This window comes from Tachysurus fulvidraco, chromosome 4, assembly GCF_022655615.1.
Source record: "Tachysurus fulvidraco isolate hzauxx_2018 chromosome 4, HZAU_PFXX_2.0, whole genome shotgun sequence".
NCBI classification, from domain to species: domain Eukaryota; kingdom Metazoa; phylum Chordata; class Actinopteri; order Siluriformes; family Bagridae; genus Tachysurus; species Tachysurus fulvidraco.
In genome coordinates, this window is record NC_062521.1 from 6661015 (window position 1) to 6675277 (window position 14263).

At 36.7% G+C, this 14263-nt stretch overlaps 1 protein-coding gene across 1 annotated transcript; it reads right to left on the reverse strand.

Moving 5' to 3' along the window:
• Positions 1-124: 124 nt before the first annotated feature.
• Positions 125-10998, reverse strand: fbxo9 (F-box protein 9). Its single transcript, XM_027165675.2, has 13 exons — positions 10811-10998; positions 8579-8656; positions 6412-6534; positions 5303-5360; positions 4331-4430; positions 4088-4218; positions 3862-3976; positions 3026-3144; positions 2857-2947; positions 2675-2770; positions 2035-2128; positions 1805-1959; positions 125-738 (listed from the first exon to the last, which is right to left on the reverse strand). Exons 1-13 carry the CDS (start codon positions 10811-10813, stop codon positions 630-632), a joined length of 1272 nt encoding a protein of 423 aa, XP_027021476.1. The 5' UTR covers positions 10814-10998; the 3' UTR covers positions 125-629.
• Between the last annotated feature and the right edge of the window lie 3265 nt (positions 10999-14263).

Genomic DNA, 14263 nt, shown 5'->3' on the forward strand with positions numbered 1-14263 from the left:
CTTGTTCACACAGTCATATTCAACTATTAGTGGATTCTATTATTATTTGTCCTTAATATTAAATGCGAGTGTGCATTCAACTGTCCAGTAAGAAGGTAAATAAACCAAGAAAACAAGCAAAAAATAACCCAAAAATGTCAAGCTTTTTAATATCAAGCAAACAAAATGGAGTTTTTTGGAACTGTTGCAACTGCATTGACTTTCACAGATAAAAAACAGTTTACCAAAAACAAAGGTAAGAAAAAACAACCTTCAACATTGTTTATTTGGTTGTTTCAGTCATCAGTAGACACACCAAACGTCACAAAAATATCGAAGTGGAAACATTCAGCATTGGTGAAAAAAAGTAAAAAGACAACTGCTTTAAATCTACTGTATATCTGCAGTTACAACAACAAGCCAGTGATCGATTCAAACAGTAAACCTTGGAAATTAATGCTGCTACGCGGCTATAAGGAATATATTTTTCTGAAATCCCCAAGCAAATATTTATTAATTTATTATTTTACAATCATTAGTCTCATGCTCAAAGCGAAGAGGATTTGGGGGTGATATGTTTGTTGGGGGCAGTAATGCATAAAAAAATTGTTATAGGTGATGTTGCAGCTACATGCAGTTCTGCCGTGGCCTTACAGGGGGCGCTCTGAGAACGCAGTGTAGCTCTTTACGCGAGCGAAATACAACGGCGTGTACATTTTGTCAAGGTCGAACGCCGTGATGACCGTTTCTCCAGTTGATCTGAAAGAAAAGATTTTAAAAATAAATGACAAAATTTTAAAAAACTTAAAAAAACAAAACAAAAAAGTTTCGTAGTTAATGTTACTTCGCAGGGGAAACATCACCTACCTAGCACACTTATCATCACATTATACACTGTGCATCTTATTATACATTAACATTTGAAATATGAAAGTAACCTTGAAACGAGGTGCATGCTGCGTCTAATTTGGATTTCAAATTTGGAGTTCAAACGCTCGGATTAATAAGATTATGTCTGAAACTTGCATAACCGTTTTCTAAATTAGCATTAAAATACGTTTGTGAGAAGTCCTTAAGGCTACCAGCTACAAGATAATTCATTTCGAGAACACTAAAGAGCAACATTAAGCTGCATAATTAGGCTTTTTATTTCTGTGCACAAACGTACCAGTACTTTTGCACTTAACATTTTGAATCAGATGTTAACATTTAACGTGCATGTGCCTTTTACTCTGTTCATGCTGTTTTTAAATCCATTATGTTAATGGAGAAAATGGACAGACATTTTTATTAGATAATTATTTCTTAAATATTTCTAGCATTGTCTGTGGCCTTATCATAGCACCCTCGAAAAGAGGAAGAGCGTTATGTTATAGGGAGCTATAATAATAATAATAATAATAATAATAATAATAATAATAACAACCAAGTTGCTATATAAATAAAACTTGTTTTCTTGCACATCCATCATTGTATCCAGTTTTCTGCCAGCTAGCTTCTAGCTTTACTTAAACTCATTAGTTTCCCATTCTTCTTTATTCCGTAGTCTATAGAGTTTAAATGAGAAACTCTGTTTTTTAACTGACATTTGCGATTTCTGCTTATGATTACCGGCATAGTTTATTATACACAGGAGTCTTGATTACTACAGGCTGATTTAGGGTAACATTATAACCCACTGACATTTATCCAGCAGTATTTAGCTTAAAGTTCTAAATTAACACGTCCAGTTTCACGTTATTTCTTTGACAGATATTAGTAATACAGTTGAGGACATGCCAGCCTGCATAAATGATTAGCTGGTTTTAGGAAAACGTAGACGGACCTGTATGTGATGTGGCAGGAGTGATGGATCCACACAAGCTTGTTGAAGCGCTGGCGCCCCCAAGAGGAAAGCTGCAGTCCCACATGGAAGGAGCGTTCAGAATCGGGGACTGGGTACCGCCTGCAGAACCGACTCCTCTGGTACTCGGGCGCCTTCTACAATCAAAATGTCATTTATACATGAGAGACGTCTGAAAAATTGGATATCAAAAAGGTTGTTGGGAAACTCACCTCGTCTTTTCTCTTGGATACGACGACATAAACTTTGGTTTGATTGTCTGTGTCCTGGGACAGCCGGTAGTGACCAATCATGATGGAGTCCATCCTGAGCATAATGGAGATGCACACGTCACTTAGAAATACAATAAAAACTCAACACACACACATGTTTAATTAAAAGAATCTTCACGATGTTCCAGCCTGAAGTTTATCTCCAAATTCAACTCAGCTGAGAATCTCAGACTTTCTGATCCTGATTAGTCGTTCTAGTCAGCGTGATCTAAAAGCTGTCCTGGTGCAAGACTGTTCCATGACCAGCAGAATTTAGATAAATAAAATCCAGCTTTGTATGCAAAAGCTTACATGTTCTACTAAGTTCAACTTTTTGTTGATCTTCAGAAAAGAAGGTCTAAAGGAAAAGTACAATTAAATTTGTTGTTGGCTTTTCGGCTGCTCCGTGTTCGAGATCACCAAAGCGGATTATATGGGATGATTGATTTGCTTTGGCATTGTTTTTTTTTTTTTACTTGTGCCTGGTGGACTTTAATACCACTGATTTTTTTTTTCCATTTTAAATGCATCGAGGTGGCAATAAAAGCTTTTCAGAAACATCTAAGGAATTCGCTCACTACATTATAAAGTGCAACACCACCTTGCGTTCTTGCTTCGCAGACGTGGAACCGTGGCCAGAGGCTCCTCAGGTGTGGTCAACATCATTACTTGTCCGTCAGGGAAGAAGCGTAAATACCTGGAACACATGCAAAGCTGTGGCTGACTTCACACGTGTTATGAAATCATATTCTAATGTGTGTGTTGACTGTAGTTCATCTCTACCTGTAATAGTCCACCTGGTGCCAAGCTCTGTAGAAGCCGTCCAGAGACTCCTCCCCCTGACGGATGTATGACGTTTTACTGATATAAACACCTACAGATAAACAAAACATTATATTTCTACTACTATAAAGGCTGAATTGCTCAGAATCCTACAAGGAAAGACACACACCATCGAAGCGTACACGTGGCCGCTCTAAGAACATGTTCCTCCACGAGGTGAACGGCAGCAGTTTGGTGCAGCTCCGGCCCCATACCCTCAAACAGGCCGAGCGCCAAATCTCAGGGTCCCTGTGTAGAGATGTGTGCATGAACGATGACAATTTCGTCACCATGAAAAATGCATTAAAAGTTAAAACACACAATAAGTAGCTAAAGGTTTCTGGACACCTGAACATCATGCCCATATACAGGATTTTCCACTGACTGTTGCCTCAAAGTAACAAGTACACAAAACCTTTGATGTGGTAAAATTTCAAGTTTGCCTTCTCTGGCTTTGACATGGTTCCTCCATGACAATGCACAAAGTGAGCTCTATGAAGACAAGGTTTGTCAAGGCTAGAGTGGAAGAACCTGAGTGTAATACACAGAAACCTGACCGTAACCCCTACTGAACGCCTTTTGGGATGAATTGACCTCGCTAATGCTCCTGTAGCTGAATGAACACAATTCCCCACAACCACACTCCACTAAATCCGTTAGAAAGCCTTCCCAGAACAGCAGAGCTTATTCAAACCGCAAACGGGGGACTGACTCCATAATAAAGCTCACGGTTTTAGATTAAGATGTTTAACAATCCCATGCAATGCTAATGTGAGATGCTTAAGTGTCCATGTCCTTTTATCTATTGTAGCTGCAGTGGGCATTTATGCACAAAGTGTTTTGTAAAGCAAAGAGTTTTTTTTTTTTTTTTAAACTTTCTTTCTTTCTTCGTGGCAAAAACAACCTTCAAAGTAGTTCACTTAGACCTGGTTTACATTAGCATGACAAAAATAACCTGGCCTTCACCTTGCACAGATGTAGAAACCCCTGCAGACAAGGGAAAGCTGCTCTAAAGCTCGCATGTCCAAATCTGAGCTCACCACCCAGCGGAAGATGTACATCAGCACCTCAAGGGGCAAAGCTACAAATACATGCACCAGAAATACATCACCGTCAATGACATATTTAAAAAAAAATTAGTAATAATAAGAAATAAATCATGTCCAGCGATAGGTTTGAAATAAAATATTACCTGAAATATGCACCTGTGATGTCTCCACCTCAGGCTGACAAATCTTCTGGGAGGAATGCTCTACAGTCAGCTGATGCTCCAGGTACGCAAGGAGATCATCGATCTCGCCACCATTTTTGTTCTGCTCCAGACTGGATAAGGTAAAATAAGAGGGAGTCGACACCAAGAGTCAAAGCTACTTGTGTAACCTTCTGTATATATACTACACTATACATATAGGAAGAACAAATGTTTAACCCTTACTAGCTGCCACCCATTCGGTCTGGATCAGGAGATCTGCTGTAGTTGATCTTAAACTCAATGTCAGGCACAAGCTGCATTGCACTCTTGTAGTATTTGATAGCTGCAATGGGGAAAAAAATCCAATATAAAGTCACAAAAAAACTGTTATAACTGAATAACAGAAGTAATGTAATAAAGGAAGGTTAAATAACGAGACAGTTCAGTCAACACCTTCTGACCAATCAGATTTGAGGAATCAACATTATTGTGTATGATGCATGGGCGTAAATCCCAAAAAATTATTTGAAAAATATCGCACTCTCTATTGTGAAAAATATATGTATGTATACATAAATAATTGTGTAAGTAGAAAAAAAATGCAAAAAGCATTTCTAAATGCATTTAGAAACAGTTGAGTCCCCCCTCCCCTTCCTCACAGTGGTGTGACCCACTGCCTCCTTTCCCAGTACATCTCACCTACTCTGCACACACGAGTCAGGTGTGTGGCTGCGGCTCAATTAACGTTAAACTCCATTAAGTAGGGGATTTTATTCACTTTAAATCAAGCGATTCTCTTTGCTGTAGTTGCTGCAGACTCATTCATAAATTAGTTGCGGCAAAAATGCTGATTACCGATGTAATTTTCCATGAATCTGCTATATTAGTGATTAAAATCTCTAGTTAACGTTAGCTTGTTTACAATAGCTTGTTACATAGTGCACTGCAACCAACACGCCAAAGCCGTCGAGAAAAACTTTGAAGATAACCATAATGACGCAGTCTCCGTGCTACAATAATAATGATAAAAGCAAAGTTTTTCACCGTATCTTTAGAAGTACAATTAGACTGTATTATTTCAAAAATTGCTCAGGAGAAATTTTATATTTATTGCCCCCCCTACTGTTAAATGAAATTTATGCCCATGGTATGATGTAATGCAATGCTATAATTCTTTACTTGATCACATATAATACTTTTCAATTTAAGAATTACCTTCGTAAACAGCTCCATTTTGCTCCTCTTCAACAGCTTTGAGGAACAGCTCTCGAGCCTGCAAGAATCCAGAAGGGGATGAATCAATCGTTTAGGTTTTTACTGGATTCAAAGCGAGGATGGAACAGCAGGACAAATGTCACTGTGTGATAATCATACCTCAAAGTCATGGTTTTCGGTTTGTCACGCTATAAGTGAATAGTCATGGACAGCGGACCTTGGTTATTAATCCTTTAGCGAACTTGTGTGTAAATAATCCAATCCAAACAAAAGTTTTCTGCCGGATATACAGAGGTTTTGGGAAGTCAGATAAACTTCTTTGTGCTCAAGTGTGCATGTTGATCACTCGTGAAAGTGCAATGTAGGATTTTTCACACAGCTCATTTGCATGTAGTCACGCCCACAAAACTCCATAAAAGGTCATGTGTACAGACAGCTGAGCATGAAATGACCAATCAAAGTAAAGACAGAAGGACTGAATTGGAAGCTATTTTGACTCATGTCTCTTCCGATAAAACTGAATAATAATAATAATAATAATAATAATAATAATAATAACACAAATAAATCAGCTGAGGCTTTTGGATAGACCAGCCAGTCCTCTGATTATATAGCACTACTTCTTTCATCATAATGAAACGATAATTTTTATTCAGCTTAATTTATGGATTTGTTTTGACTCTCACCCCCCCCCTTCTTATATTATACAATTGTATATCTTATATAATAAGATAAAAAAGCTTTTTTTCTTAGCCTCTGATTAAGTGAACCAGCATAAGGATGTGTTTACACAGAGACTCTGAAGCACTTTTATGTAAGTCCCTTTGGATAAAGAAGATTGCTAAATACTATAAAACTAATACAAAAGAGCAGTTTAAAAATTGAACAGTATGTTTCATCCAAGTAGAAGTGTAGAAATCAAAACCAAGCAAAATTGATATGGTTATATGTTGAAGTCGATCGCATTGAGGTTTCAGTTAGTCTAATGGACTCCTTACTGGAAATAAAGACTTTTATTGTGACTGTATTATCTACATGAGTATTACATCCAAATGAGTGTTTTAATTAATGAGGAGTTGTTCGAGTTCTAACACATCACTGCCACCTACTTTCTCCTCTCTGACCAGCTCCTGTGTCTTCCTCCGTTCAGCAGATTTGGACAATCTAGTCCTAATCCCAGAGCCAGGACGCAGCTCTGACATCCACTGAGCCCTAAAAACGTTAAGCTCCAGCTGAAAAGAAAAAAGGAGTCAGAAGATTACCGATGAATATCTGAATCACCAACTAATCACTCGGTCATAAGACAAAACATGGAGCAAACAGCAACCCCTTTGGGGTGGGAACAGAATGATACGTTGTTCAGAAGGGGATGAAAAAGAATAAAAACTATCATAAATAAAAGAAACTTTCCATCGGGGGAATTCTGGAAATATCCCAAGTTGGAAACTTACTGAGAATTTATGGGAATGTATGGGGATTAATTAGAAATTTGAGGAAGTTTATATAAACTAAAAAAAAAATAAAAAAGACATTTTGACAACACTGGCTAAGGTGGAATCTATTCACACATGAGATGGTGTGCATGGAGTAGTTCTATAGAATAAGACTGAAATTTTTTAATATAGTTATTTGTATTATAAATATTTAGTTGAACAATTGGAATTCTTTGGAATAAAACAGATTTTACAATTGATGGAAATGGATAGAAATAGATGAATAAATACTCCTCGATCAGCAGGCTTGCTAAAACAAACTATAACCTATATAGAATAGTTCTGTCAAAAATTTGGACAAATTACAATTTTTTTTTTTACGTTTTGGAAAGAAGTATTTTATGCTCATTTAAGCCTGATTTATTTTATCAAAGATAAAGAGAGAGAAAAAACAGTGAGATTGTGAAATATTATTACAATTTAAAATTAAATTTACAATTTAAATTTAAATTTTATTAAGCAAAGAATCCTGAAAAATTATAACAGTTTCTACAAGATTCTGAGGAGCACAAAAACTCTAAAAATGATGAGAAATCATCATGATTAGAATGATTTCTGAAGGATGATATGGCTGATAAAAATTCAGCTTTGCATCAGAGAAATCCATTATATTTTAAAGTAAATCAAATCAGAAAGCCTGTGTAATAATAATAATATTTCACAAACAGTTTGTCCTGTATTTTTATTCATACAAATTCATGCTTGACTATCATAAGAGACTTATTTCAAAAACATTAAATATATATAGTAAAAACTTTTGACCATTTGACCATTTGACTGTATTTCTGTAAAATAACATGCTAAGAACTGGCTATCAGAGAGGATAGAAGAAAGAACATAAAAGCTTGAGCTAGCTAGCCTCATAAACTGTCAATGAAATAGTGCTAGCTTACATTTAGCATTAGCATCTGATTTACTGGCTAATTAGCTAGTGAGTAAACACATTTTGGTATGTGCTAAATAAACTTAGATACCAAAGATAAAATTTATTTACCAAAGTAAAATCTAAACTTACTTGAAGTTAAGTAATTCTCAAACTCAAATGTAAACCTGTGGAATTCATTTTTCTGTGGTATTAAGGGCCGAGGAGGGTGAGGGTGGGGTTTATGGAAATAATCACCAAGATGGACATTTATTGACGTTATTTTGGGTGCAGGATTCAAGAAATGATCTGTTTTATGTTATGGAGGAATGCACAGTGCATTAAGGGGTCCGGATTCAATAGCCCTGCAGTAGGTAAAGTGCTGTGTGCATGGGATTGATGAATGTGCAGGGTAGAAATTCTGAAATAGCAGTAAATCTGGTTGTTTTAAGTTCCCAGTTATAGGCTAACCTACAATTTTGTAAATTCCCAATTAATCCCCATATATTCCCATTAATTTCCATATTTTCCCGTAAATTCCCATGGAAAGTCTCCAGCCGTGAAAATTCCCAGAATTTTGCAACCCTACTATATAAGCAGATTTGAGAGTTCAACGGTGCTGCAGTGTAACAGATAAGAGGTTTATATATACAACACTAACACATACATGTATCCTATTACAAATTATACATCATATCCTGAGTGCTTAATAACAAAATACTTAATCTAACCCTTGTGTTTAGATTTGTTTACTCTTCTAGCACCTGTGTGAAGTACTGCATACTAAATATTTGTTTCTGACCAATTTCCAACTCCTAACTACTTCGCCTCATGTGTAAGTAGCTCTGGATTCGCATCAGTCAACTGCATCTGGGTAAATCTTTGGTTGCTATAGAAACCATTGATGTACGTAGGACTGACCTGCAAATTAGAGTCCTCGGAATTTTCATCTTCCGCCTCTTCGACAGAACCAGCAGTCACATTTTGGTTAATTTCATCCTGTTAAGGAGGAAATGATCATATTACAGATGGTTGATGTGTAACATGCTTCACCTTTAGAATGCAGCTGTACAAATACAAAGTTTATGCAATTGAGTAACTCTGTCAGTTAAACATTGACAGATCTCTGGAACACACAAGTTCAGATTTCTCAAACTTCTCACCGAGACAGAGTTCACATAGACGTTATATGCTGCATGTCATGAGAGCATTTAGGTTTCATGATTGTTACTGATCTATCTCTGGCTCTTTTAAAGCTTTATACTATAGAAGATGAAAGTGGGTGTAGCATAAATGAATAACACACACAATGAGGAATAATTAAATGCGTTCACCAGTTCAGCACATTTATTGACTCTTCATTCGTAAAGGTGTTTTTTTGGGCCTTTTTACACCTGGTCACTTCATGTGTTTTCTCTGATCCGATAGCTATCTGATTTGTTAAAACTGTTCCATTTACATTAGGCCACATAAATGCGTCTTGGCGAATTGGATATCAATCCGATCTTTCTACTCCCGCCCATAATGCAAATATATTTTAGCTCATTTCCGGGGTAATTGAAATGGAACATGCTTTGGTGTATGCGGTTGCTACAAAAAAAACAGCATTTACTGTTTGCTGCATTTTCGCTGGCAGCAGCAGTGCATTTTAAGACCCAACGAGACACCTGGGTGAAAGATCAGAGCCAGCGCTGGTGGGAAAACATATTTGTTTCTGTCCACCTGTCCAGTTTCATCTGAAATGCGTCCCAGACCACCTCCTGAAGTGGTTTGAGTGATCGGATTTATATCCGTCTCGAAACCGTTTCGGAGGGCATTTACACCTGGTCTTTTTACGATCGGATAGCTATCGGATCACAGAAAACGCATGAAGTGACCAGGTGTAAAAAGCCCCTTTGAAACAACTCAAATGATTCATTTACATTTATAGCATTTGGCAGACACCCTTATCCAGGACAACAATTGAGGGTTGAGGGCCTTGTTCAAGAGCCCAACAGTGGCAGCTTGGTGGACCTGGGATTCAAACTCACAACCTTCAACACCTTAAACACTATTCTTACCCTTCCTCATACTTTTTCTATTTATGTGATCCATATATTCACATTCATCCTTTATACTACAGCTATTCTACTCTAATAAGCCCAATAATATAATAAAACATAACAGAATTACCTTATGATAAACTGTGTGTAAAATGTGCGTATTATAAATATCTCAGGCATCTAGAGATGTTCCAGCTCCAGTTAGACTCTGCGATACTAAAGAGGAGACACCAACTCCATGTGGTCTTTGAGGACAACATCAGACTGTATAATCACACCCTCCGGTGTCACACATATGAGGACGAGGTTCCGCTTGAGTCTGGTTCCTCTTAAGGTTTCTTACTTTACCATCTAAGGAAGTTTTTCCTCCTCACTACAGTCACCTCAGACTTGATAAATACAAACACATTTAAATATCTCTAATAATAATCTTGATTTTTTTTGTATTCTATTAATCTTTATATTATTCTTTATAATAACCTTTTGTTCTATGTTTATGTTCTGTAAAGCTGCTCTGAGACAATGTCAATCGTTAAAATCGCTACACAAATAAATTAGAATTTAATCGGATTGTGTAAATATATATTATAAATAGAAATAGTGACGCAACAATCATGCAAATGAGTTAGCCCTGTATGCAAATTAACATGGCCGTCAGATGGATACTTCTAGAAGCCTTTTTTCAGCAAACTCCAGTTTCCTTAAATATTAAAAATATTTTTTTAGCCATGCAACTAACAGAAATATATCATAAATCGTATAAGGTGATGGTAAAATACAATACTATGTCGCTATACCTGACTGTTTAAACAAACTAAGTAGCTTACTAGCTATAGTGGCAGCATTAACATGTCAAAACAAAACAGTATCTGCTAAGGTATGTGCTTTTTTCCCTACACGTTTTCCGACCCAACGCGATGATTGGCTATTCATGCCCCGCCCCTTCGTTCAGAACTCTGATTGGACAAAGCTGTAGGCAAGACTTGCCGGAAGACGGGTGGGAAAAGTAACACTATACGTCATATATGTTGCATTATTAGCCACTTTAGCTAAAGAAGCAAACAGATTACTAAGCTAACTGGAATAGTTATAGATGTTTAAACATATCTACCATGTTGGCGTATCTTTGACGTGTTGTTGTGGCGCGGGAAACCGTGCAGTATCGGCGTGTGTGTTTTTGTTTACAGATCACGGTCGGAGAAACGGACGACGCCGCGAGCAAATTTCCGAGCGCGCCACACGGCAGCCATCATGTTTACCGTCAGGCAGAAACGTAGCAGGAGCAAAGTCGCATTCAGTTGTACACAGCCAGGCGTGTGAAGCCAGCTACAGTATACTGCCTTCAACTAAATGTTTATTATCGCACAAATACACAAAAGTCTTTGGTATGTGAACCTATAATAATAATAATAATAATAATAATAATAATAATAATAATAATAATAATAATAATGATGATGATGATGATGATGATGATACTACTACTAACACTACTACTACTACTAATAATAATAATAACTTTAATAATGATGATGATAATAATAATGAATATGATAATAATAATAAGAAGAAGAAAACGATTAATAATAATAATAATAATAATAATAATAATAGGAACAGGAAGAAGAAAAAGACGATTAAGAAGAAAAAGATTAAATAAATAAATAAATAATAATAATGATGATGATGATGATGATACTACTACTAACACTACTACTACTACTACTAATAATAATAATAATAACGTTAATAATGATGATGATGATGATAATAATAAATATGATAATAATAATAAGAAGAAAACGATTAATAATAATAATAATAATAATAATAATAATAATAATAGGAAGAGGAAGAAGAAAAAGACGATTAAGAAGAAGAAGATTAAATAAATAAATAAATAATAATAATAATAATAATAATAATAATAATAATAATAATAATAATAATAATAATGAGATGGAAAATCTCTTTAAATAGGCAAAATAGTAATTTACATGTTTAGATAGTCTTTTTTCATGCTTTGTTAAAAAGCTTGCATAATCTTTCAAACAAGAAATAAATACAGCTTTATTTCTAATTGCTTGTATGAAGGGTTACAATTTTATATTTGCATGAGTGAAATAGACCCAAATCAAATTTATTTTTATTCTCACATGGTCCTCAGATATGGGACTATATACTTGGTATATACTATATACTATTATATAAAATAATGTTATATAAGAAAAACAACAATAATAATAATCGTATTAGACAGGAGCATGGTAAGTAAAGCAGCTTGCAATAAATACAGATTGTTTGGATTACTACAAAACCCATTGTGAATATCTAAGACCATTTTATTATAGCTTTACTATAAAGGCTTTAAAAATACATACCTAGGCCTATAACCGTATTTGTTTATACAGTGAGCTTGTGCACACTAGCTTCACATTTGACTGCTTGGCCTCATGGAAGTACCCCACCCCATGTAGCTTCCTGCTGTAGTAGCCTATCTGCGTCATGTTCTGATGTTTGAAGTGAACATTAACAAATGCTCTTGAGTTTTAAATGCAATATTTTTTTTCTTTGCACTATTGCCACTTTCCTATTTACCCATTTTTGTACTGATTAGCTCCTCACAGGGTCACAGGGAACCTGGAGCCTATCCAAGGGGACTCAGGGTATTTAAATCTGTACTGAGAGGTGGATTGCATTGCCACCACAAAGCTCCCAGGTCAAGCTTGGTTTCCTGTCTCTGCAGCATCTCTTCATGGTCTCCACATGTCCATGTGCATTTCCTCTGTGCTTTCTAGTTTCTAGTCTTCCCACTGTACAAAAAGCATTATATAGTTGCATTATTCATTCATTTTCTACCGCTTATCCGAACTTCTCGGATCACGGGGAGCCTGTGCCTATCTCAGGCATCATCAGGCATCAAGGCAGGATACACAATGGACGGAGTGCCAACCCATCGCAGGGCATACACACTCTCTCATTCACTCACGCAATCACACACTACGGACAATTTTCCAGAGATGCCAATCAACCTAACGAACCCCCAACCCTGGAGGTGTGAAGCGAACGTGCTAACCACTAAGCCACTGTGCCCCCTGGTAGTTGCATTAGTTATGTTAATATGAATGTACATGTGAATATGTTATTGGGTTTGTCCCAAACGGTGTTCCAAACTGAGTTAATCCTCCTGACCCATTATTCAACATGACCCTGACCAGAAGAAAACACTCACTGAATTCTAAAAGAATGAATGTGTATAAGAATAAACATAAATGATGATAAAATAATGAAATCTGTAACCTCATGTAATTGCTGCTATAATACTGTGTTTATTCCAGTATTTCTGCACACACAATATTGATTGGACATACAGTATTTACACTGGTCTATTTTTGTGTACTGTAGTTTGTGTATTGTCTTTTGTGAAATGTCTTGTATTGATTGTTTGCACTGTCTTTTGTCCTGCACTGTCCTTTCATCCTGCACTGTCTTTCTGCCTGTTTGTCTTGTCCTGCACTGTCTGTCTGTCTTTTTGTCTTGTCCTGCACTGTCTTTTTGTCTTTCACTGTCTTTCTGTCCTGCACTGTTTGCACCAGGTTGCACATATGCACTTGATGTATCTAGGACTAACTTAAGTCCTTCGCTCTGTCTTTGTTTTCATGTAGCACCATGGTCCTGGAGAAACATTGTTTCATTTCACTGTGTACTGCAACAGCTATATATGGTTGAAATAAAAGCTTCTTGACTTGACTTGAATGCCACGTTTCTCTCTCTCTCACTCACTCACTCACTCATTTTCTACCGCTTATCCAAACTACTGTACCTCGGGTCACGGGGAGCCTGTGCCTATCTCAGGCGTCATCGGGCATCAAGGCAGGATACACCCTGGACGGAGTTCCAACCCATTGCAGGGCACACACTCTCATTCATTCATGCAATCACACACTACGGACAATTTTCCAGAGATGCCAATCAACCTACCATGCATGTCTTTTGGACCAGGGGAGGAAACCCCCGAGGCACATGGAGAACATGCAAACTCCACACACAAGGCGGAGGCGGGAATCCTGGAGGTGTGAGGCGAACATGCTAACCACTAAGCCACCGTGCCTCCCTGCCACTTTTCTATCCATCCTTTTTGTTTTTTATTGATAGGCTCCATGCAAAGTCCCAGAAAACCTGGAGCCAATGTAAGGGGACAGGTGGCATGTGGCATGGGACACTGTGTTTAGGACACAGTCCCTCACTCACACACCACAGACAATCTAGTGATGCCAATCAGTTTAAAGCACTGAGGAAACTGGAGTAGCTTAGAAAAGTGAACAACAACAATAATAATAATATTTGGATGATTGTGTTCCTAATAAAGCGACCAGTAAAGTTTAAAATGTCAATAAATAAATATTAATAAGAGCTTATACTTATGATTTTTGAGTGATTCTAGAATTACTGATATTATCTTTGGCACTTATACTAATTATGCTAACAATACAATAATATTATGTGAGTAATTATGCTAATAATTAGAGATGATATACATATATATATAGTTAGATATACATGT

What these genes read in the sequence shown, in the direction of transcription:
- fbxo9 (XM_027165675.2), bottom strand. An exon ending in GCCACGTGTACGCTTCGATG is followed by an intron (nt 2,948 to 3,025) that starts GTGTGTGTCTTT and finishes GTTTATCTGTAG; the next exon opens with GTGTTTATATCAGTAAAACG. An exon ending in TCCTGCCACATCACATACAG is followed by an intron (nt 739 to 1,804) that starts GTCCGTCTACGT and finishes CTTTTCTTTCAG; the next exon opens with ATCAACTGGAGAAACGGTCA.